This window comes from Pararge aegeria, chromosome 7, assembly GCF_905163445.1.
Source record: "Pararge aegeria chromosome 7, ilParAegt1.1, whole genome shotgun sequence".
Taxonomy (NCBI): domain Eukaryota; kingdom Metazoa; phylum Arthropoda; class Insecta; order Lepidoptera; family Nymphalidae; genus Pararge; species Pararge aegeria.
The window spans coordinates 14,966,566-14,992,609 of record NC_053186.1 but is presented as its reverse complement, the minus strand read 5'-3'; the positions used below and the strand labels follow the sequence as shown (position 1 = coordinate 14,992,609).

Here is a 26,044-nt window from a genome sequence, read left to right as displayed (position 1 = left end):
AAGTTAGGGCGAAATAGATGTCGTGGCGTTGGTACGACAAAGGATCACATTATGTAACGCCGCCGAGCGCCATGAGTTAAGACACATTTGAAAAATGAGTTGAGATATTCGGTGCACTTAAAGTGTCTACCTACGCAGCGTTGTGACAGGTACCTACCGATATATGATATGCGAAAGAAGAGAAAGTTCGTTAGTTTATATTCCTAGGCACTTCTTTGCTTTATTGTATTTACGTATATCATGGTGATACAGTAGGTACCTACGTATATAATGCTGATAACGTACCCTTGTTAAAAGATAACTCACAATCGTTTTGATAACTTACAATTCGACTTTGTAACGACAAAGTAACATTCACGCAAAAGCCTTGACTTAAAGCTTCTTTCACATCAAAACTAATATACTTCTTTTTACTTAGGTACGTAAAGTTTTTATTTGTACACAGCAGCGCGTATGTAAAAAAATTCCGTCCGTAAAAAAAGTCCGTTCTATTTTACGTTAGTATATTCAGGGCTATCCCAGGTTCCGTGTTTAGCGTTTCAAGTTTCATATTTTGCATTTTTTTTAAGCTTCAATTTTATTTATCTAACAATTATTCTATTTAATTGGATATTACACACTCCTCAAGAAGTTTCGCTTCGAATAACACACTGTACATTTGTTGATATACAACATATTTATGAGGGTAGTTCTCACATATATGGTGCATAACATTCTAGCAAATCGCTCTCGCAAAACTACAAAGGTTTTATTGGGGATATCGTTTTGTGCGATTTCATTGCGCTTAAGTTATTATATCTTTTGAGTAGTACCTTAATAATAAGCGTGGAAATGCCAAAAAAAAAGGTGACAATGGAATAATTTGCACAGAAATGTTATAGAAATTTAGCTTTGGTGCGTTTGTGTAGTAAGTTTGATGAATTGTCAAAGAGCATGTTATTTATCTTGCTTACATAATATGAGAGCCAATTTAATCAGTATTAAGGTAACATTCTCGCTTTCACACTTCGTGCTCTGAAAGAATGGGTTCCTGAAGTTTTTGCGATGAAAAATCAGTTTAATATTTGAAACAACCAAATCACTTAACGAAATCATCGTCGGGGTAGTATAAAATAGGTTCCCAGGGCGTCTCGTAAAGCCAGCAAGAGGGACATTCCGTGGTGGTTTTAAGTTTGGGTACATCCCCCTTCATGTGTTGGGGGAGGGGGGGGGGGGGAGTTCCACATGACGGAGGATGGAAGTAGCTAAGCTTACCACCAGGACAAAAAAAAAAGAAAAGCAAGTTAAGCAGACCACAAAGAAAAGTTGTGATTATTTTCTTTTTTGTGTACTTTTATCATTCATTTAATGATACATAAGTACAGGTTTTTAATAATAAAATCATTCGTTTGTGGGAAAAATATTTTGATCGTAATGCAACACCAATCGGAAGTTCAGTCCTCGTCATCCATTCAATCTCAACCAATACTTTAGTGACCTTAGATTTTATGTCAGTTAAAAATTTTTTATAGCGGATTCTTAGCCACTACGATTTGTCAAAATATGCGAAAACGACCAGTTGTCAACGACAATATGAATACATAAAACACCACATGATAGTATTTTGTTACAGCGCAATGCCAGAACTTTTGATATGAGGAATACACACAGTTAATTTCATTTTATGTTCTGGCGTGGAGGTCTGTGCAGCGGAGCTGTGTAGGCCTAGTGCCACCAGGGTCACTGCAGACGCGACCAGTACTGCTGGGAGTCCTGTCCGGGAACTGCTAGAGGGACCGAAACGCCTGCGCCCAGGAGACCGCCCAGCTCTGGAAATATATTTCATCATCATTACCAATCCATTTCCGACCCACTCTCCACAGAACGAGAAGGGTTTAAACCGTAGTTAGCCGTGTTGGCTTAGTGAGGACTGGTAGACTTCGCACTTCCTTAGAGAACTACTCGCTATACAATGAAGCTTTTTGTGGCAGAGGTCGTCCGGAGAAGTTTCACCGTCATGATTGTTTCTGCTAAGTAGCAATAATGTCTCGTGCAGAATGGCGCGGTAGCCGCCTTGACATGGTTACAAGATTATAGAAATTTATAGGACGTGTTCCTTGCACGCCCTGCCCCTGTGAAGTGCTTTTACAAATCCCACATTGTAATGCGTCTATTTCGATTTTCAGCTGGTGGAAATTGAGGTTAGAAATAGAGTTTTTGTGACAGAGCTACAGGCACCTCAGGCTACCACTTGATTCAACGGTGAGGAAACCTGCATGAGAGTTCTCCATAATGTTTTCAAAGGTGTGTCCAGTAATGTGCACTGGGCCAACGTGGTGGACAACGGCCTTAACCCCTGCTCATTGTGGGAGCAGAACCGTGCCCTGTAGTGAGCCGGTCATGGGTTCATATTATGAGGCTTAAAACCTGCTCAAGTTGATGAGCACAGGGCGCCACGTTGCAGTACGTGTTTCTTGCATGCTTGCGAAGTATTGCTCTATTTAGAGGAGATGGTTTTCCACTTAACTTTAGGCTATCAGTTTGGTCCATCAATTATTACTATAAAATAAACATGTGGGACAGTCTTTGGGACTGCCGATGTAAATGAAAATTAAATCTCTATCCATATAGGTACACATACATAGAACTCACAGCTCATGTAAAGCGTGCGATGTCGATGCCGCGATTGTCGAGTAAGAAGTAAAGTACTAAAGAAGTTTCCACTGCAAAAATGATAATAGTAAAGGATAATTAGTTTCAAAGTCCTCCGAAACTTACCCGGTGGAGGCGAGGCCGGCTCGTGTTGGTAGCCGTGGTTGCCGTAAGGATGCGGCTGGCGGTAGGGTAGCTCGTAACGTGGATAGCCCAAAAAGCCGCCCTTGCACAGCTCCGAGTCCCCACTCTCGCACACCGCCGTGTCTCCCACCATCCCGCTGGCGCTGTAGCCCATAGGGGTGAGCGGACTGAAAATATACAATTCTCTATTTAGAAGCTTTTTTATTGTCTTTATTCTTTTCTGGTAGCAGACTAAGGCCGGGATAGTTTCTCAACCCTACCGATCTATGGTGCTTTTTAGGGTTTGGTAATCAAAGAGTAAGACGGGACTCTATGACTAAGACTCCGCTGACCGTCCGCCAGTCTCATGAACCGTTAGTTAGACAGCTATATTAAGTTAACAAAAAAAAGGTACTTACTAAAACATGTCTTTTTTACCGTTTTAATTGCCGATATTTTACCAATTGCAGGAATAAAAAGAGTTTAGTGGATGCAATTGGTAAAATATAGTTTTTAAGTAGGTACATCCTATCGATTTAGGATAGTTTTAAAGGGCTTCCTTTGTAGGACTTCGATATTAATACAATGAACCCATATAAATATCAAGATTACAATTTAATAAGAGATGCCCATCTTTTGCACACGTTTACTGTCATATGAAAATTAAAATATGAATTACTTGAAATAATTGTAAACATTTATTTTTGCCATTAATGATTTGTACTTTTGGGTGGTGAATGGATACTTTTTATTTATTTGAAATGAACGATGAACAAGGTCAGTACATAATCGTATACATATTCGTTCATTTCTTTTTGTCTTTAATGATTTGTACTTTTGGGTGGTGAATGGATACTTTTTATTTATTTGAAATGAACGATGAACAAGGTAAGTAGGTACATAATCCTTGCTAAAAGTGTAAGTGCGAATGAATAGGTAAATACACTTTTCTTGTACACCACGGAGAAAATTTTACAAAAATGCAAATACAAACACAACAATAGAGCGATAAGATATAACGTACCTACAACTTGGCAGCCTTATCGCTACACAGCGATCTCTTCCAGTGAAACGAAGTTGTTTACACTCAAACCCACTACGGAGCTTTCTTACTAGGAAGTAAGGACTAAAGGTTGAAATAAATCCAACAGTCTTACACTGAGAATTTATGGGGTGTCCTAAGGACTATATGAAATGAGTATACAAACACAACTAATGTTCACCCAGTGCCATCTAGGAACAGCTTTGGAAAACTTGATTACTGAACAGAAGCTGAAGGCATAAAAAGATAATGGAACTGGTTGAAACGCGATCATTAGTTTTATATATTTTTTTTCGAACTACCCGTCATATTTTGTATGTAGCTTTAAAATACTTTACCTACTTACAATTCCGAGCGGTGAACGATTGGGTTTTTGCTACGCCGTAACAGATATTACTATGCTAACATAAAAATGTAAATGTATATTTTTCATTAAATAATAATAATAATGTGTAAGTTAAGCTTGCGTATATTACCTGTAGGTGTCAACATTGAGCGGCGGCTGGTACGGTGCGTGCTGTGCGTGCGGCGGCACGGGCAGTGCGGGTAGCGAGGGCGGTGCGTGCGCGTGCCCATGTCCGTGCGACGGCCCATGCCCGTGCGCCGGCCCGTGCCCATGTCCGTGCCCGTGCGAAGCCTGCGTGCTCCCGTAGCAGTCGGGGCTGCGGCGCTGGCTGCGGATCTTCTCCTCGCGACGCCACTTCGCGCGCCGATTCGAGAACCACACCTTAAGGTCGGGTAAGGTTAACACAACGCGCGCGCTTAGCGTTATTATTTGTTGTACTAAGTTCAGGCAGTCAAAGATTTATTTATCAACTAGCTTTTGCTCAATACTTATAATCATAGGTAATCAATCAACAACTCTTTAAAATAGACTTATATTTTGGCCAATATACAATAAACACTTTATGAAAGCTGACCCGCGCAACTTCGTCTGCGTTTTCGTAGTAGGTATTGGCTTTTTAGGCGATATCAAGCTCCATAAATTCTTTCAAGAACTGATTCTTATCTCATCGTTTAGGCAGCCATCGCATAAACGTTTTCGTTGGGCAGTTAATCTCCGCCTTACCAATGAATAATTGTTCTCTCGAACTTCATCTCCTGAGTTGGCTTTACAATTGACAGCTGAATGTCCTCCCCCCCATGTAGAGCAACACATATGTAGGTATGTGACATACTAATTATATATACCTAGTGGTCTCTCGAACTTATTATATACCTACCTAGTGGTATTAAGTAGGGAATTCTTATATTCGTAATATTAGTTCTTTGGACAAACGTATTACATAGTCATCAAAATGGGGTAAATCAATTGGAGGTCAAACAAAGTAATCCAGTAAACAAAGTAGCCGTAATCATGATAGAGGTGAAGTTTAATATCACAAAAAAAGACAGTTAGGAGGTGTCGTTAATTCACGGACGCTTTGAATATATTATAATCAAGCATTACATTGACGTAGGCGTATTCAAATACAATGAATATGCATAGTGTTAAGCTTACCTGTATTCTAGCTTCGGGAAGACCTATTTTGGCGGCCAGTCGCTCCCTGGCAAATACGTCTGGATAATGGGTTCTTTCGAATTCTGGAACGATATATATTTTTTATTCGACGAGGCAAGAGGTTTTCAAAGATAATAAACCATTCCAAGATTTAAGGACTAGAAGAAAGTTAACGGACTAATCTGTTAGGAACACCTAGTAAGTTAAGAGAAGCGAGCATAGTAGTCATGCAACTATTTACATATTTACATATCATATTACTATGTACTATACTAATTTGTAACATAAGCTATACAAAACATAAGCATAACATAAACATTAGCTATTGTGTTTGTGTTGTGTAAAGTTTTTATATTCTATTCTATTTCTATACTAAAGTCTTTACTTGTTTACTTGTTTATGTTTCATGAAAATTATTTATTCAGAGAAAAATGTATCATCAACGAGAATGCTTTTTTTAAATACATATTATAACTTGCAGTGAAGTACGTACCTAGTTAATTAACTCAATTAGGATTTCGACTTATTTTAAAACACAAGTGTGGTAATGTGAAATAAAACGTAATTGCTACTAATAAGGGCCGGGTTTTTGTAAATCCATATATAAATAAATTTTGGTGAGTGTTGTAATTTGTTAGACATCGTGATCAAATAAACTGTTTTTATGTAATTGCTCTTTACGTATATTATACAAAAACAAGACACCGATGGCCAGATACTTAAAAAAAAAGTTTTTTCAAAGCTGTAATGTCTATAGTCCCTATCTTGGATTATGAGTCTTAAAGCGATGTAATAAGGTCAAAGTTTCGAGCTAGTGTGACGAAAGTTTATAAAACCAACCTCTCTCGAGGCTGTCAATCTGCTCGTTGGTAAAGCTGGTCCGGTTGCGTTGAAGCTTTCTCTTGAGGCGCATCCTTGCGGCGTCTTCGTCTGCGCCGCTGGACCCAGCGTTGGAGTTGTCTCCTGAACCAGTTTCGTCCGAGTGCAGAGCTTCCAAACCTTCCAGCTGCTCCTCACCTAAGTACAAGCATTGATCATCATTTCACCATCTATCTCTACATTACAGGTCTCTTCTAAGAGTGAGAAGGGTTAAAGCCGTACGTACTCCACCAGGCTGGCCAAGTGCGCATTAGTAAATCGCAGGCCGTTAATAATAATAATATGGTATGGCTTTATCGATTTTGAGATGCTTTACTATAGCGACCCGGCGTCAGTTCTTGAAAATAGAAGTGCATTCCTCTACTAGCATCGAACGATTATCACTGACAGGTATATTGCACCTGGAATAGTACGAATTGAGCGATCATTGCCCCGTGCAATAATTCTTGGCACTACTGTTCCACGTCATGCGGAAAAAGTTGAAATACTTAGAGAGACTTTGCTCACAATATTATCGCAATGTGGAGTGTTGAATCAACCGCTATTGTTCCGATAGGCATTTCAGTCAATAGTCATCTTAAGAAGCTTTCGCTTGGTTCGTAAGGGTATACAGAACGCAGAAGTTCTTAGAACGGTGTGTATTGTAAGAAAGTTCCTCACTGTCAAACCCTGACTGCCAGTTGATTGGGCACTCAAAAGCCCCCAGAGCGGAGGAGTGGTTTTTTGTAATTTTTAAAAAAATATAATTTAACATTTTTGAAATATAATTATAATTTTCCAATTATATATATATATATATATATATACAAGAATTGCTCGTTTTAAGATATAAGATAATATGAGTAACAACATTTGCAATGACATGAATAAAAATATTTATTTGCATTAACATGGGGTTTGCGAACATTATGGATAGATAACTCGCAGTCATGTGAGTTTCCTCACTATGTTTTCCTTCTGTGAAAGCAAGTTAATTTTATTGTTAGAACGCACATAACTCGATTTTGAAGACCCCCCTAGCGCAGCAGTGAGGGCTGAGGTATCAAATTGGGAGGTTCGAACCCGGGGCAGGGACCCTATGTGAATTAACAATTTTTGAATTTTGTGGGCTTCGGCCGTGGCTAGTTACCACCTTATCGACAAAGCCGTGCCTATACCCCTAAAAGGTTAGGTAAGTAAGCCCGTTACCATCTTAGACAATCGTATCCACGAGGCTTTCGCGCCTTTATAGATGTTTATTTATAATATGAATGTGAAAATTTGTCGTGTTTGTTTATTTGTTATCTACGTTCAGCTCGAACTATATTAATATCACTTACATTACGGCATTTATTTCTCGAAATCGAAATATCAAGGGAAAGATAGTTTAAAATATAGGTAGAGTTTAAGAATATATTGATGACGAAGAATACATTTTCCTAATGCGAAATTTACTTATCCCACATCTTTTTAAAGGCATTAAAAACATCTTTCATTAAATATTAAATCTTTTCATTAACAATACCGAAATCTTTAATCCAATTCCGTACGGCGTCGGAGGGGTTTATCCACTTTGTAATGTCTAAGAATTTGAAACAGTCCCGGCCAACTTGGCGGCGGAGTGAACAAGTAATAATTAATTCCCCAAACAGCCTCGATAACGCTGGAATAACTGGATTTATTCGAGTTCTGCGATTTTAATCTTGCCTCCGCTGTGTAAGTTTATGAAGTTCTGGTAACGTTTAGTTGGTATATCAACTAAATGTTAAGAGGATCTCCTTCCCATTTCTTCTTTCTTCTTCTACTCATTAGCCTCCATGGTGCACTGTAGCCTTTTAAGGCCAGGTCCCGGGTTCGACCTCCGGCAGGGATTATTCGGGATTATTATTTATCTTAATATATATAAATCTCCTGTCACGATGTTTGTCCGCGATGGACTCCTAAACTACTTAAGCGATTTTAAATTAAATTGGCACACCGTGAGCAGTCTGGTCCAACTTAAGAGATAGGATAGCTTAGATCTTTAATTATAGTCGTACTTTTATTTTATTGCAAATTATTTGTCTATAATTAATTGACAGTCACATGTTATATATAATACTATACTCATTTAAGGCTTAGCGATTCTGAATACTTTAAAAACAAAATCAAACGCAGACGAAGTCGCGGGCAACAGCTAGTATATTATATATGTATATTATATATATTTTGTTTAGTCTCGTGGGAGGCTTAACGACAGAGACTAACCACCAAGCTAAAGTTTCGGTGCGATTAGGGGTAAAGGTCTAGTATAACTGTCATACCCCTCATAGGTAATTCCTATACCATCTTAAACTGCGTCCTCACATACCAACAGGTAAGATACCAGAGGTAGCTTTGATTAAAATATCGGCTTCTCGGAAGAATCTACCCTCCGAACAAGTGTCAGTTACTTAAAAAAAACTTGACGTTTGAAAAGTCCTTCATATTAATTAATTTATATTTATTAAGTTAAGACGACCGACTGGCGCAGTGGGCAGCGACCCTGCTTTCTGAGTCCATGGCCGTGGGTTCGATTCCCACAACTGGATTTTTTTTGTGTTATGTATATAAATGCTTATCAGTGTCTGGGTGTTTATCTGTATGCTATAGGTATTTATGTATATTATTTATAAAAATATTCATCAGACATGTTAGTACCCATAACACGCAAGCTACGCTTGCTTTGGGGCTAGATGGCGATGTGTGTATTGTCGTAGTATATTTATTTATTTATTTAAGTACCTAATGTGTAAGTATAAACCTACCTTGTTCTTACCTATTTATCTATTTTTGTATTACAGTCACTCAAAATAATCTTGACGTTTCATAAGTGCTCAATAAGTTGGCTAACTTGGCATAAAAATTCTACTAGCTGTTGCCCCCGGTCTTCGTCCGCGTTTATTACGGATTTTTACAATCCTGTTGGAACCGTTTGATTTATTGATTAAAATAAGCATCTGTTACTCTCTGTTCTTTAAACTGTATAAAATCCAGTCCATTGGTTGTTTAATTAGGGTGTAAAGTAAAGACAAACAAACACAGTATCCCATTTATAATATTAGTATGGATTTATCAAGTATAAACCAACTTATTTACTTACATATTTTTGTAATATATTGTTTAACTTTTAGCTAGATATTTTGCGGCGTGTTCGCTTACGTAATCCGCCGAGGACTCGCGGGATGCAGACAGGGGATGGATACTGCGCGCGGATAGTCTTGACGTTTGCAGTCGTTCAAATTTTTAAACCTGCTTTTTTATTGGAATCTATCAGTCCTAAGTCAGCAGCAGAATTTCTGTTTTCCTGGTTCCCCTCAATCAATCACTTGAAGTTTAACTTGGGAAAATATAGAAGAACAGTGGCCTAATATTCCCTGGTAGGGCTTTGCCACGCCTTGCTGATAAAGTTTTCGGAATGAGTTCAGCCTTTAAAATCCAAGTAGAATGTTCGTTATAGTTTTCAAAAAGAGCTTCACTTCAAACTTTGTGACTGCACCGATACGTAAAGAAATGTCGTATTTGCTTGTCGTGTTTACTCTATTTTCTAATTTGTGATTTAAAAAAAAGGTAGGCTTTTTATTACTCTTACAACGCCTATTCTTAATTTTTTTATAACTTGTACTGGAGATTTTCTTCAATTTATTTCATCTGCATACCCTGTGCATACCCTCTCTGCACGCCACTGATTAGTAGGCAAGCCGGGATAAAGTATGCGCGGATAATGTCACGTATAATTAAACAAAAAAAGTATTTTTCACATTCAACCCAATTTAACAAAACACCTACTATACTTGTAGAATGGTAAACAAGTCATATGAACGATCCTTTAGCGAATAAATTTAATTCAAGTGTCAAGATGCGTCGAGCGAGTGCGGCGGGGGTGTGGGGACGGTGGGGCCCGGGGACAGAGGGGTACCGTAACGGGGGCGTTCATGCGGAAGGAGACGATAACGGCCCGGCCTACCACGTAACCCTGCCTACGATAGCGTTATCGCTTAAAAATGTATGCCCAAAAATGGTTTTGCGAGTTCGTTTTTGAGGGGACTTAATCAGTTTTCAATTTGTGACATATTTTTGAGGTAATTAAATTTTAGTGCAGTTTATAAAACTTTTATTTAGTATGTAAAGTGTAAGTATGTAATTTATTTAATCACTAGTTATTGACCGGTTGCAATATCCCGTTTTACCTTGGTCAGGTTTGTCTGGAGGCGATCGCTTAAAGCGATAAGCCCGCCTCTGCGCATCTTTTTTGTTATTTCTTTATCCATTTATCTATCTTTTTTGAAGTGAAACCTCTTCATAATCGTTGCACTTTGAAACTCGATGGAACGGTAATGCGTCACGATAAAAAAAAACAAATAAATATATAGGAATAAGTCGGCGAGAGAATGAGATGAGAGACATATTTAGTTTTAGTTACCATGTAAAATAAATTTGTAATTATTGTAAAATAATATTAAAATAAAGAATAATAAACATTTATCTTAATAATCTTAAATCTCCATCTATATCCATCTCAATCTCTCGCAGGCAACTTTATAGAAGTTTCACTTCTGCCGTGAGGACAGGACTACCTTCCTCACACGATTTTTTTTAAATAAATATTTTTTTAGTAAGTTAGTAAAGTTTAGTTAAGTTAGTTTTTAAGTTAGTAAGTTCATGGCAAAATTGGCACAGCTACCGCGTGGAGGGTTTCAAACCCTTTAAAGTATGGGATCCTGTAAAGTATAAAAGTATGCGGCCTGTGTTCTGCAGTGGACATTAATAGACTGAGGATGCTGCTTACTGATGATTAAGTATGTAGAAAATGGAGACTAGAAGATTTCCTACAACTTCATGCAACATAAATAATGCTTTTGAAACTAAGCCAAAGAGTGGATTATTCTTTTGAGGTTTTCCTTTTTTCTTATAAAAATCTTCTTCTATAAAAAATTATAAAAAAAATCATTAAAAAAATCCAGTACAAAAAGAAAAAATTTCAAAGGTTTTACATTACATACTTACATTTTAAAACTTAAAATCGTTTGTACATACATAAATTTTAAAATTAGCAGATTAAATTAACCTTTTCGTAATTTATATTTCATTTTTTTTAAATTTAAATGACCAACAATTTTTTTGCTCTACATATTTTTCGCCCATAGATTATATGATCATCATTGCGATTAAGGCATTACAAGGCAATGGTATCCTCTCAATCAGAAGGTTTCCTCACCGAATTTTTTTTTTACCGTTGAAGCAAGTGACATCTTTATTGCATAAAACGCACGTAGCTTAGAAAAGTTAGTGGTGCGTGATTCGAACTCAGCCCCCCAAAAGTAAACCCGAGGTCCCGCCGACTAAACTATTACCACTTCAATAGACTATTTCCCTATAAATAAAAACCAGAGCCATAAAATAAATTTCGCTTGTTATCTCGATTCTAAGTAAGATAGAGTTCTCGTAGTATCCCCTTTGGCACTGGTGTAAGTGTCTCTACAAAGCTACCGTTACATAAGTATTATAGAGTCACTTTGTCGCCAAGAACCGTGACATTGGCAACCATTTATTAAAATTCAAACTAGAACTTGTATGTCTGGAATTTTAGCACCGAATATATTTCGTTCGTTGATAAAAAAATAATAATATATACATATGTATGTAATAATAATATATATGTATAATTAAATAATATATATGTAAAAGTAGTATGTATGTTCATGTAAGTTTATATTACATTTGTTTTTTTTTTTTTGTTTTTTTTTTGTAACTTTATGCACCATCCATTTTCCACTCTTTTATCGGCTTCATACGCTCAGGTTGCCTTTAAAAGATCACTTTTAGTGATAAGGCCGCCTTTGCACCCTAGCACTAAGTCCTATTACTGTTTTCCTTGTATTTTCCTTTTTTTTGTTGTGTTGCAATAAAGTTTTTCTATTCTATTCTATTCTATTCTATAGATATTGAATAAAACATGTGCGTTATTGCAGCTATTATCATTTAACAATGTGTTACACGTGCTTCTGTTGCTGGTGCTTTGAATATATGAATATATGAATAAATAAAATAGAAATAATCGTAAACAGCCATCCAAAATATGGTCACAAATAACATATATCCTTTATTACTGTGAAGAACCTTATTAATTTGGATATAGAATAGTTTGATACGCTTTTTGGAATAGCTACCTACTCATTATCCATAATGCACAAGAGCACAAACAGCAATTTTAACCGCTCACACCCAGCATATAAAAGAACTTTCATAGAGTAAATAAGAAAAGAATCGTTTTCATGAGAAGCGAAAAGAGTTTTTTTTTTTGTATTCCCCGAGTCGTAAAGTTTACGTAGTAGGGCTATTGAGGCGGACTGGAGTGTTTTCGCAAGCCAGCTTCGCAAGAGCTTTGTAGAGCTTACCTACTTTACTTCATCCTTTGGAACTATGACATTTAAATATTGTCCTTTTCATGGTTTTTTTACTCGCAAGTTATAACATTCTAAATTACAATAGTACGACAGAATTACAGAAAGAAACCGTGTACATAACTTATATCAAAAACCACTCCACTTTAGTAGTGTTTCTCGAACAGGCGATTAGTCAGTTCATTCCATTTTCCTTCTAATGTTTCTAACGTTTATCATAAAATGGGAAAAATGAGAAAAGTTTGTGAGCTAGCAACATTCCGTGGGTGTGAAGTAAGAAGTGCGCGGGGCGTTTTCACTGTTTTTGGACACAATGCATTGTGAGTTATTTCTGTGAGTGTAACTTATCTAACTATTGTCCGCGACTTTGTTGATATCCCTATTATTGGTATTAAAATACCTTTTTTTTTTTTGTAATAATTTTATTTCGAACTATGTCCATTCTGTGACAAATTATTTGACCTATTTAAGTACTTGTACTCTGAAATAAAACGTTTATATAAACGCAATTTTAAAAACCCATCCTTAAAAATACCTTCAGCCTGTGTGTGCATTCAGCATTTCTGCTTCTGCTTTAAGTAGTCTTTTTCATGAGAACTTTGCATAAACGTGGTTTGCATCCTGGATATTTTTATCCCGGAAAACAAAGGATGAAAAAAGCTAAAAATTATGTTTTATTAGGTCATTATTTGAATGCCATACATACCGGTGTAAAAATACCGGTTATGAACATTGTCTTTATCATGATCAGGTTAAGCAATATAGGTCACGAAGAAGAGGGGCTTCCTACAGAGTATATCGTACCCTCCGACTTTTGCTGGGTAAGTAACGATGATATAATAACTCCAATACAAATATTATTAATTACAATTTTTATTTTATTATCAAATTTGACTGACTGAATTATTTTTTAAATGAGTTTATTAGTAATAATTATTGCTGTTAATAATTGAATGTATATTTGCATGCTGAAATGGTAAAATATTTTGAAACTAGAAAAGTTATTGTGAATTAAGTACATTTTATACACATATTCAAGCAAATAAATACTATTATGTATTTCTAGATAGTTCGGTATCCCACACGAACCGTTACAATTTCAAAACATCCATGTTTTGACATTGTAACGGTTCGTATTGGATAGATATATTTTTGTTTCTCACAAAGCTAGAGATCGACAAGTTTTTTTTCCATTGTGGGGTCGGCGAATAATTCGTAATCGCACCTCTAACTTACCTAAGTTAGGTGCGTTTCAAAAAAAAATATCACCTACTTCAGCTAACAGCGAAGGAAGACATCGCGAGGAAACCTGCATACCCGAGAGTTCTCCATAATGTTCTCAAAGGTGTGGAGTCCAGCAATGCGCACTGGGCCAGCGTGGTGGACTACGGCCTAAACCCCTTCTCATTGTGGGAGGTGACCCATGCCCTGTAGTGAGCCGGGGATGGGTTGATACGATGATGATGATGATGATAAAAAAATTACACATGGCATAATTGCTCATTAACATTAAGTACATATTATTTCTGTTTTCCTTGTGGTTTTTCTAATTTGTTTATTTGTAATATTTTTTTTTTATTCTATGCTACGCGTGGAAATTTTGAGGTGTAAGTATGCAACACATTAATATTTCCACGCGAACGAAGACGCGGGCAACAACTAGTCCTAGAGGCCTAGAGAAAATATAAACACCTAGTCAGTGAGATTTTAAAATACTCTCTAATTTTGTTCAGCGTAGGCAATGTAACACGATGACGTAGGTTCATTTCTTAATTATAAGCCCACCCACTTCTCATCGCGAACGAATATGACACCTCGAAACAAAATTCCCGTTTCAAGAGCACTTGTGTCGAACACTGTGCACCGTTATTTCGAGGGCATAGCGGTGATTTTCGCCCGGCATTGGTTATGGTAGTGGTATACACATTCGTTGTATCAGGAGCCCATCTGTCAGGCGTCCCGGGAAAACATTAATGTTTCATGAAGGCATACTGAGATCCGTATCAGATAATAGATGTGTCTCTATTTGACGGCACTCAGAATTAGTCGACACGGGGTGGAAATAACTCGCGTACTCGGGAAATGTATCTTTATATTTCCATAAAAAATAGGTCTCGTATATGTACTTACCTAACTAGTGTGCGAAATTCAAAATTTAATATTTATGAGCTATAATGTACTAGAGACGAAGCTGTGATATATTATGATTTTAATATCCCTTTTGAGCAGACCGAGTTTTATTATCTGTGTAGGTACATCTAAACTTTTCTGTGAAGAATCAAAACATCGCGAGGAAACCTACATAGCTGAGAGACCTTCATAATGTTCTGAAAGGCGTGCGAAGTCTACAAATCCGAAATTAGACACCAAGATGGCCTGCGCATTAAAACCATTTCATTCTGAGAGGAGACCTGTAACGACGAGTACGGAGTACGACAGTAAGAATTTGACAATGATTACACTAAGTTATAAGTAATTTATACTTTTTCCGTGTTTTCAAAAAGAGGAAAAGCTCCCAGCGAAGTAAGTTGCTAGTAAACAAAGCAAGTCCTTATCGCAAAAAAGACCCTGTGTCGTCATTTCTATTCATACAACGGTTCTCTTACTTTCGAGGTGGGGTGTTTGTACTATATTAGGATACAGTATGTAATACCGTCAGCAATAACTTGACTTATCACCGTGGATGTCCCACCCCGCGTAAAAGAAAAACTACGAAGTCATTTTTAAACAGCCTCGAATTATTGGATAAAGGCAGGTTACTTTTCGGAAATCCATGATATATTATGAAAATTAAGCTTAATTTGCTATACTCCGCGAAAAGCAGGAGAATCTGTATGGTGTAATTTATAATTTCTTCAATCAATTTGTTCAATTGACTTAACAATTATTCATTGTAAAGTCAACATCTCCTGAGGATGCTCCGGTTTCGGAGCGAAACGTAGGGGTTACATTGCCGAAAATCTGTTTGGTGTGGAGTAAAAGGATTGAAGAAATAATAAATTACACCTTAGCAAATTAAGCCTTGAATTACTTGCATAGCTTCCTGATATTTTTTTTTAAGATTATACTACATCATTAATCTTACTAAGGCTACTAAAATAACTAGTAATTGCTGCAATAATTGTTTTAATAGGTATTTATCAGCCAAGTTTTCAATAACCATTTTGTTTCCACGAGCTTTTATTTAACTTGCAATGTTTGTAGCTTGTACGTAAGTTTGTTTAGGTTAATCCTTGTAACTGAATTTTAAAACAATTATCTCGAACCAATTGAGCTGAAATTTTGCATACACTTTTGGTTTAGATGGCAATACATGTGACACCATTCTAATTCTAACATGGCGAACCCCAAAAGATTGTGGATCAATTATTTTTAGGGAAATTCGTACCAAATAAAAGGATTTTGCATGGTAGAATGTCGAGTTTCATTGTCAGGCGAAAATCACAAAATATTTTTTTTAATTTGTGGCCGGCTCTGGATAGAACAGCTTATAACTTGATAGGTAATGAGGCTTGTTTTGTGGGTTCGGCCAGGAGCAAGACCTATATGCTATGATTTCAGTTCTGATTTGGAATGTATCAGTAGTTGATTTTGAACGCATTGCAAGTTGTTTAATTTGTTTAAACAACTCGCAATGCGTTTAAAATTAAAAAAACTATTTACACGTTCAAAAATTAGATTACGTATGTTGCGTTCAAAAAGAATCGAACTGCATAAGTAACTGAATGGCAGACGTTTAATTGTAACAAGCTTTTTTGGAAACGTTCATATGTTCCAAAAAAGCTTGTTTGAGGCTCAGCCACGTACCTGGTTTACCCCTGACATCCCCAGCTATAATGGGTAGATATCTACAATTTTCTCCATAAATATCTACCCTACTATCTACTGATATACCGGGAACAAAACATAACTCCCTTAAGGGAAGGCTCGGGGGAATCGATGAATGAAATAGGTAGGTAGGTACTCCTTCGTTCGCGGTGACATTTTTGCGATAAGCAACACTACATTGTTTATTTTCCGGCGGCCATCTTCTTTTTCTTGGGCGGGAAAATGGGGAAATAATAAATTATAATGTAAAAAATTATGCCACAGGTATGCAATACTAACTGTGCCCGGGATTTCGCCATTTTTACGCATCGCCTTCTGTACTATGTTAAACCGTTAGTTTTCCCGGAATAAAAATCATCTCACGGTCATTTCAAGCGTGCCTTTGATCAAGATCGGTGCAGTGGCTGAACATTGATAGTAAACAAACATCTACACAAGCAGATAAACTTTCGCAAAATTTTAAATACCTAATATAAGTACCGACCATTTTGTCGACTAGTTAATGGCTTCCGGAAATAAACAAAATATGGTAATTGTAAAATCTCCCATTTTACAATTTAACAGTCTTTATCCTTATTTGGGATGAGTCTGAGAGAAGATAAATTAAAAATAAACACGTAATAACATCGGAAGATTTTTTTTTATATTTGAAAGGTGCTTTGGGTTGAAATTTGACAAAACACTCCATAACTCCGACGCGACGTTATACCACGTTTATGTATAGGAACTAATAATCACAGTATTTGTCAACAAATATTCACTAATTTTCTTTATATCTGATATCATCGTCAGTTGATAGCCTACTATAAAAATGACTACGGTGTCAACGCGTTCCCTCGATTTAATTCTATAACTGTGGTATTTCCGTGTTTATTCCGTTCAAAAATTATACTGTTAGTTAGAGAAAATCTCCTTCTAACTGACAATATAGTTTTGTATTCGCAAGTTGTGGCAGTCTTTAAGTGGGTTTACAATATTACATTTATATGTTTTTTCATATTTTGTTTAGTTTTTAAGAGATGTTGCTGTAACCTGTTGATTGTTCCTTAAATAAATAAATAAATAAAGACCACCATGAACCACTGACGGATTAAAAGGCTCGGAAGGTTTTGTCAATAATCACCACGCTGGGTAGACGGGTTGATGATCGCAGTAGTAGTAGAATGTGATTGAATGTAGAATGTGATTGAATGATTCCCTTAGACGTCTCCTACGAAACCCACGGGAAGATGACAACTGTATACTGATCTGTATTCTCCAGACGACCCACGACACTATTATAAATATACTAACGTATTATTGTGGATTAGGCAAGTTATTTTAGGAATTCATCATCATCGTAAGATTACAAAGAAAGGATGGTAATAAAGAGGTCGGCTTAGATAAAGCAATAGTTACTTCAAGCGGCATTAAGGGTCCAACAAAAGGTTATATAGGACTAGACAATATAGACAGCGTATAGAGGTCTATAAACTGTTTTGACTCTGTGTACACAATGTACCATAGCATTTACCGCGAGATCAAAGCAGTTTAACTACTTTATTTCCTACTAGCTGATACCCGCGACTTCATTCGCATGGATTAAGGTTTTTATTCCCGCGGGAACCCTCTTATTTCCCTGGATAAAGAGTAGCCTATGTGCTATAACAGACTACAATCTATCTCTATAATAAATTTCAGCAAAATCGGTTCAATCGTTGCGACGTGATTGAGTAACAAACATACAATCCTTTGTCTTTATAATCTACCTTCGGCCCGCGACTTCGTGTTGGTGGACATCAGAATTGGTTCCAAAAAGAAATGAAAAATGTTAAAGTGTGTAATAAAAATTGCTGGAAAACATCTTTTCCTACGGGAAAACACGTTTAGAGCATGATAACCGAATTACACACGGACGAAGTCTGCGGCGGAAAGCTAGAATGTTATATAAGATCAATAACATTATTAACAAGCTATTAGTGTGCAGCAATTTTAGGTATAAAGCTTCGCTCGTTAAAATTTTTTTATCTTACCACGGAAACTCTTTGAGAGATCGGAATAGAAAGTACATGTCCTTTTCCATAGCAGAGATGACATGTATAACAAATTTCAAAGCTTTCTGCCCAAGGCTTAGCTCGTACACAATTTTCCCTCGGGAACTTCTTAACTAATCGGGATAAAAGGTAGCCTATGTTCTTTTCCATATCAAAGACTACATGCATACCAAATTTCATCCAAATCCGTTTCGCCGTTTTGGCGTGATTGAGTTACAAAGATACACACTTTCTCGTTTATTATATTGTGTAGGATCTAAAGTATGGTAAGATGATGCTTCTTTACTCGCTGGTTTAGGCTCTTTAAATTTCTTAATGTTTAATAAATATGAATCGTTATAAATAAGTAGGTTTTTAAAATAAAATATAAACGAGAATCCGGTGATAAATGTGTTATGATTTAAGCGTATCCAGTAAAAATATTAACTTTCATACGCTTTTATCAGAAAGCCATGAAAATTTATTGAAATATAATCCCCGTATTAAAATGCTGATCGCGTCGGTATCGGTTACGGAACACCTGCGCGCTCGAGCGGCGCTTTTCCCGCGCTTTTCTCAAAATGGCCGACGCGTGACTGGACTGCTAAATGACATTTGTCATGTCGTATGCGAAATTATTTACAAGCCTTTTCGTCTTCAAAATAAAGGCGACTTCGAGAGGCGTTCATGACTGCGATTCGATTTCAGAATGTTGTTAGCTCCAAGTACCTAAAGACTGCCACTTAGAAAATTGTTAGTTACCGCATATAGGTACCTATTATTTGTTTTAATACAGTATTTTAATAAATAAGAAAACCTCACTGTTTATAAAAGCGGTAGTAAGTGTTTATTTCGAGAAAATATTACTTAATCGTGTAATGAGGAATAACACATTTTTTTTATCTGTGAAGGACTTCATAGCAAATCAAGGTGATGTTCATCATTTAATATTTTAAAGAAAGCCATTTGATTCGTATATATACCTGTATATTTTTTTATTATAATTGTAATTTTATTTTGATTTAATTGATAGTATAGTATTCGTTCCTTCATTTGTTTATGTTTACTGTTTTATTTTTTTGTTAATTTTTGTCATATATGGGTATTTGGCTTCAAATAAAAGCATTTATTATTATTTATATTATTATTTTAAGTCTACACAACGCAATTTAGACAACTGGCTACTTATGCTCGTTTTTACTAACGACGACAAAGGTAATGCCTAAATAAGTAACGCCTTCTCTAGGGATACTCTAGGATGTATGCCTAGAAATATACTTAGATTAGGCGTTACTTACCTTACTAACTTTGATAGTACTTTTAATAATTGTCACCTAAGTGTTGGTGAAATGTTTTTTTTTAATTGAATTCCCCTAAACCATTAGGGACTCCTAGGATTAATTAAAACCTGTATTAAGCCATTAGGTATTATTTCAATAAGTACTGTTGAAGCTTTTGTTTTTAAATTACAATCCTTTTAGTGACGTCAAGGTATGTCGTATGTTATACAAACTGTAATTTCAAAATTATACTGCTGCTAGCAAATTCAAATTAAAAATTTATTGATTTCAAGTAGGCCTACTTTACTTTTTGAAACGTCAAGTAATGCAAATATGTAGTGACTTTACCTACCACAGGTTCGGAAAGTAGATTCTACAGAGAAGAAGCCGAGAAACTCGGCAGCTTTTTACCAAAGTAAAGCTCTAAGCTACATACTCGTATATCCGTATCCGTCGGCAGTATACGTTGTAGATATTACGGTGTACGGTAAAATAATGCGGTAAAAAGCGTCGGTGGGCGGGGCCGCGTTAGTGCCGCCCTGATGCGCGCACCGCGTAAACAACCCGTGTATAATTATACACTACAGTATACAGTACGTACGGACGCATCACATATGGAGCGCGCTGTATGCATATACACGGAACGAGATAAAATCCTAAGGTAAAACGATTGCTGCTTGCTGATTCTGTTGTACAATCTCTAAACTGAATTCACAGCTTTTTTTTTACACTACTGGTTAGCTCTCGAGTCTCGACAGCAATGTCACCCAATAAATGATCAAAATATATACTTATTATACATCATCTTCAATCTGAGTCAGCGCCCAGTTCAGTCCAACTTAAAATATGTTAGACTTAAGTAAAGGGTGCCTGGCCTCGGAGAGTCAGAATTTTTTTTTTCTTTTTGTCTAAATTCCATGACGTCTTATTTGTTAGTTTTGCAATAATGCGATACTTTATTATGGCGGAATAAATGATATTTAATTTTTATACGAACTTTGATATAGTAAATAAATAAATAAAATAAATAAATTAATAAATATCCTACGACAATACACACATCGCCATCTAGCCCCAAAGTAAGCGTAGCTTGTGTTATGGGTACCAAGATATCTTTTGAATATTTTTATGAATATAATACATATAAATACCTATAATATACAGATAAACACCCAGACAGTGAAAAACAATCATGTTCATCACACAAACATTTTCCAGTTGTGGGAATCGAACCCCCGTCCTAGGACTCAGAAAGCAGAGTCGCTGCCCACTACGCCAGTCGGCCGTCAAATAGTAGTAGGTACATCACAGAGAAAAATAAAAAAAAATGCAAAAGCAATATAGCGAGTAGGCAGGATCTTATCGTCATAGCGATTTCTTCCAAACAAAGGGGATAAAAGCAAATACTGCAAGAAATTGAAAGCTTTTTTAACTAGTTACCCCTTGACAACAATATCATCAGGTATATTAATTAATATTACCTATACATCTTTCTCAAGCTGAGGCAGCGCCTTGTTCAGCCAACATAAAATAACTTTAAACTAACTAACTTGGAAACCTGTATGCATGAGAGTTCTCCGAAATGTTCTCAAAGGCGTGTAAAGCTACCAATTCGGACTTTCCCAGAAAGGTGGAATTCTGATAGGACCGGTGCCGGTTGTGGGCCGACCTTAATTCTAGTCAATGTAACTTTAAGCATGCTTTTTCATTAAAAAAAAAACTATCGTCTGTTTTTAATGGGGTTATTTTCTTTGCTATAAACCCATTATAAGCCAACCACAGGGCACGGGTTTCCTCCCACAATGAGAAGGGGTTAAGGCCGTATACCACGCTGGCCCAATTCATCAGTCATTTAAGTACCCATAACACAAGCTACGCAACACAAGCAACACAAGTAACTATGTAATTAACAAAGACAGAAAATGGAGGGAGAAAAAGAGAAATATATACATATGTAAAAAAAAAAAAAAAAATTATAATAGAAAAAAAAAAAAAAGTTAACGTATTTAAATTAATAAAATATAAAAAAATATGTATGTAAGGTCTTAATATTTAAGATATTGTAGTAGGTACCCGGTTGTAGACTCTGCACAATGTAGAAGTTGCATAAAAAAAAAAACCAGAATGCTATCACGTAGCATATTTGAGTACCGACCTAGAACAGTCTTCGATCCTAATGTCGAAGGAAAAAAGGAAGCAACACATATGAAAAAAAAAAAACACAAGCTACGCTTACTTTGGGGCTAGAATGTTATGTGACTATTGTCGCAGTATATTTATTTATTTGCGAAACACTTTTGTCTCATTGAGACTTTAACGAGAAGATATCTCCTATCCTAAGTCGTGTCATATGAAATAAAGAAGAAGAAGAAAAAGTCTTTATTGCACATACAAAAAGAAAGCCAGGTTAACAAAAAAACCATAATACACAAATGCACAAAGGCGGCCTTATCGCTTGAAGGGATCTCCACCAGACAACCTTTGGTTAAAGAAACATATTAGATAAATAAAACGGGATAGTGCAATACCCAAATTGTACTAATTATATACATTACATATACAATACATACTTATACTTCATATAAATAGTTAAAACATATATATTTATATATATGTATATAAATATCCATACATATATCAATATATAAACTTAAATACATATTACTATTTAAACATACACATAAAATTACATAGATATTTTACTACATACTAGACAGGAAATAGTCTTTTAACCGCGATTTAAAGATATTTAATGATTGATGAAATGAAATGAAAATACTTACACTTTATTGAACACCTAATAGAAATAAAATTATGAACACACAATATCGCTAAAAAGCGATCTCTGCCAGGCAACCCAACAAAGGAAAGGAAAAAAAAACACTTAGACTTTAGGGCTGTACACAAGAAGAAGTTACCAAATTAAAAAAGTATACCTATATATATAATATCAATTATTAAATGTCTAAATGATGCCAAACTTATCGAGTAGGTGTAGGCCACGCAATGCGTATAGGCAAATTAACAGAGTATAATTACACGTAGAGGAGTCGAGGGGGCCCAAACCGCCCTTTAACGAACATTTTCATGTTTTATAATCCTGTTTCATGCGTTATTGCCCGCCAACCCTTTGTGAGCCGCGTTCGGCCGCGCACGGTGCATCCTAAAGTGTTTATTTGTTTGATTATTCGAATGAGTAATTTGCGCATTAGTATCGTTATTGGTCTGTCATTAGTGTAATATTTAGATGGTTTTCTATAGATGGCCTAGCTGTGTATTTGTGGATATGTAATCATAACAGCTGGGGATTTCGAAGTGTGCGCGAATATTTGCGAGTGTCAATTGCCCACGCGTTCGATTCGTTACAAAGATTGTTTTTTATGCTTTTGGTTTTTACTCAACTGTGGAAATGTGCGACATTGTAGGTACCTGGAAGATTTTAGATTGTATCCTATAGTTTCCATTCAAGGGTATAGTTAGAGGAAATTAAGAATAGTTAATTCTATGGATCGATATATTCACCTGTTAACCTTTTTTGTGAAATCGTGCATTGCTTTTGTAAAATCGTGTTTTTTCAACAAAAGAAGAGAAAAATTAAATTACAAAAATAAAATAATCATAACGAAACTTATTTCTAAACAGCTATCTTAACCAGCTAGCTTAGTACCCATAACACAAGCTACTTTGGTGCTTGATGGCGATATGTGTACCTATTGTCGTAGTATATTTATTAAATAAAAAAAAAAATCATAATACATACCTACATGTAAAATTGCATACTAGAAAATTATTATGCAAATTCTCATGTTAATATATAATCTAGGTATATATACAAATCGTTAATGCCGTTTTTGAGATAGGTACACGAAATATACCTACTGTGTGAAGAAAATGGCTCGTTTTAATATATGACTTTTCTTTAGAAAAAAGGCTTGTGCTTTGAATTGCGTAGATCTATTATTATTATTATTTTGAATTACCTAAATGAAATTGAAATTAGCGAGTTTCTTTTGTAAACGCACCCTATTTAGTGAAACGTATAACCGCTGAAAGGGTGATATGTAATGAAGGCAGATTTAATTGCTATTTTGCGTGTGTTTGCGAGGTCTGAGGGTCTTTCGGCGAGTTTCATAGTGTTTGTGTATCCGGTGCTTTGTTCCCGTTAGCGGTTTTATGTACCGCTACTGCATTAAACGTTTAATTTCAAATTGTTTAAACAATAATACAATAAAATCTTTTTACATATCCTCACCCTATTATCACAGTATAAAGAGATACAGTGATTCAAACCATTTGATCCCGTTTTCTCTAATACGTTTCTTCAACCAAAGGTTGTCCGGAGGAGATCGCTTCAAGCGATAAGGCCGCCTTTGTGCATATGTATATTATCGTTTTTTTTATTTTTTTGTAAACCTGGTTTTATATTTGTATGTGCAATAAAGACTTTTTCTTCTTCATCTTCTTCTTGATTTTGTGGTATACGGGTCTCCTCCCACAATGACAAGGGGTAAAGGCCGTAGTCCACCAATCCGACCTGGGCCAGCGTGGTGGACCCTATAGGATCCAATGACTAGGGGACGCTATCAGCAGATCCCATCCTCGTCGCCACTTGTAGGACCTGCTAATAGCGTCCGGTAGTCACTGGCTCGGCAATGCTCACGACCAACTGTAACACGTCTGTGCTCAGCAGTCGAAGGTTAATAGTTTGCTGATGATGATGTGAGTCCGTCAATAACTCCAATAAAAAATAAACCTCTTTCTTGCCAACCATTTGAAAATCTGTGTTCAAATCTGTGTGTTTAAAGCCCCTTGAAACATAACCATATAATAAGACCTACAATAATATATCATTTCATACCGACACACGTTTTAATCCTATAAAGCATTCATACTTCAAACAAACACTAAGACGGTATACCAAAATAGAAGGGCTGTGTCTAACGTAGGTATACCGTATACCTAACCCGTAGTCCGTGTGGCAGATCAAAGGGTTGGAGCCGCACTTTGAACTCGCCGCCGCATGTACACATACGAGTCGGCGCCGCTATTTGGATATAAGCACTTATGTACAGTATGTTTCTATTAAAACATCTACTGTATGTATTATAATAGATTAAATGTAAAAAGTAAAAGTATAACGGATCTTTGTGTGATTACGCTCTTTCAAAATAGGTTAAAAAAATATATTCTTTTAATTTTTTCTCAGGACGTGAAAGAAGAGAGAAGTGGGTTCGTAATTTCTTGTTATTTTTTTTTTCTTTATAAAATATGCGGAGTGTTTTCTAAATCTATTGTGAGAAACAATCCTTTAACCACCTAAGGATGCTATCTCAAAAAAGTACTAAAAGTTTATGCCTAAAGCATGCTTTTGTTTGTAAATATGTGAATTTCTTCATATACCTACGTTTATTCGTCAAATATTCTACTTTTTCAGTTGCAACCATGTTAATTATCCAACTAATTTTATAAATGCAAAGTAGTGTTCGTTTGTTTGTCTTCCTTTCACGCAACAACGGAGATAGTTAAAGAGTCAAAGAGTACACATGCAATTTTAACCATAAAACCAAATCGAAGTGGGGAAAGTTGCGTCGAAAAAGCTAGTAACATCTCTGCATAAGTATACAAATCTCCATTTGTAGATGAATGTGTTATGCGACACTTTATATTCAAGTGGGTGTCGAATCTGAGTTGCGGAGTTATAACATAATATTTTTTGTTTGTCCCGCAACGCCTGCCAAGAGATACCGTGGATATGGAGATTCGATTGGATTTGTTCTTTTATTCCTAGTACATATTCTTAATACCAGTTTAGTTAGAAGATGACATTTACCTAATATTACTATTGAAACTGAAACTAAATGAATTAAGCTTAAATACAAATAAATTGCCTAATTGCATGGATTTGTATCCGTAAAAAATTTTGCACACCTTTGTGGCAAAACATGCTTGGATCAATTTTATTTTATACCTATTTACCACATATTATGTAACCCATGTTAAATGCAAATAAATGAAATTAATAACTGGCGTACCCAGCCCGCTTCGCCGGGCTAGATTATGCTTTATTTTATTTATACAATAAACTTACATCATTAAATTTTTAATTTAAGTCTCATAATATATTAAATCATTTATTTCTCTCCGTATTCATTTTCTTTTATCTTTTCTCGAGCGGGTGAAGATCATTATCTACACCCATGTATAACCAACAACAGAATATCATCATACTAAATAAAAGCTGTATTTGACAGTTTGACAGTTCAAAAATAGGAGTGCTCCGATCGTCACCAAACTTTACAGGATTACTCGCCAGGTCAATCCGGAGATTCCCTGAAAGTTTCATTGAA

The 26,044-nt window shown here is 36.0% G+C and overlaps 1 protein-coding gene across 1 annotated transcript in view; it reads right to left on the bottom strand.

Moving 5' to 3' along the window:
• Window positions 1-1,719: 1,719 nt before the first annotated feature.
• Window positions 1,720-26,044, bottom strand: part of LOC120625120 (paired box protein Pax-6-like) — a 75,109-nt gene continuing 50,784 nt past the window's right edge. The window contains exons 6-10 of the mRNA XM_039892061.1: window positions 6,138-6,314; window positions 5,298-5,380; window positions 4,273-4,523; window positions 2,758-2,942; window positions 1,720-1,808 (exon numbers count right to left, since the gene is read on the bottom strand). Coding sequence (XP_039747995.1) covers window positions 1,720-1,808; window positions 2,758-2,942; window positions 4,273-4,523; window positions 5,298-5,380; window positions 6,138-6,314 — 785 coding nt within the window. The remainder of the gene's footprint in view (window positions 1,809-2,757; window positions 2,943-4,272; window positions 4,524-5,297; window positions 5,381-6,137; window positions 6,315-26,044) is intronic.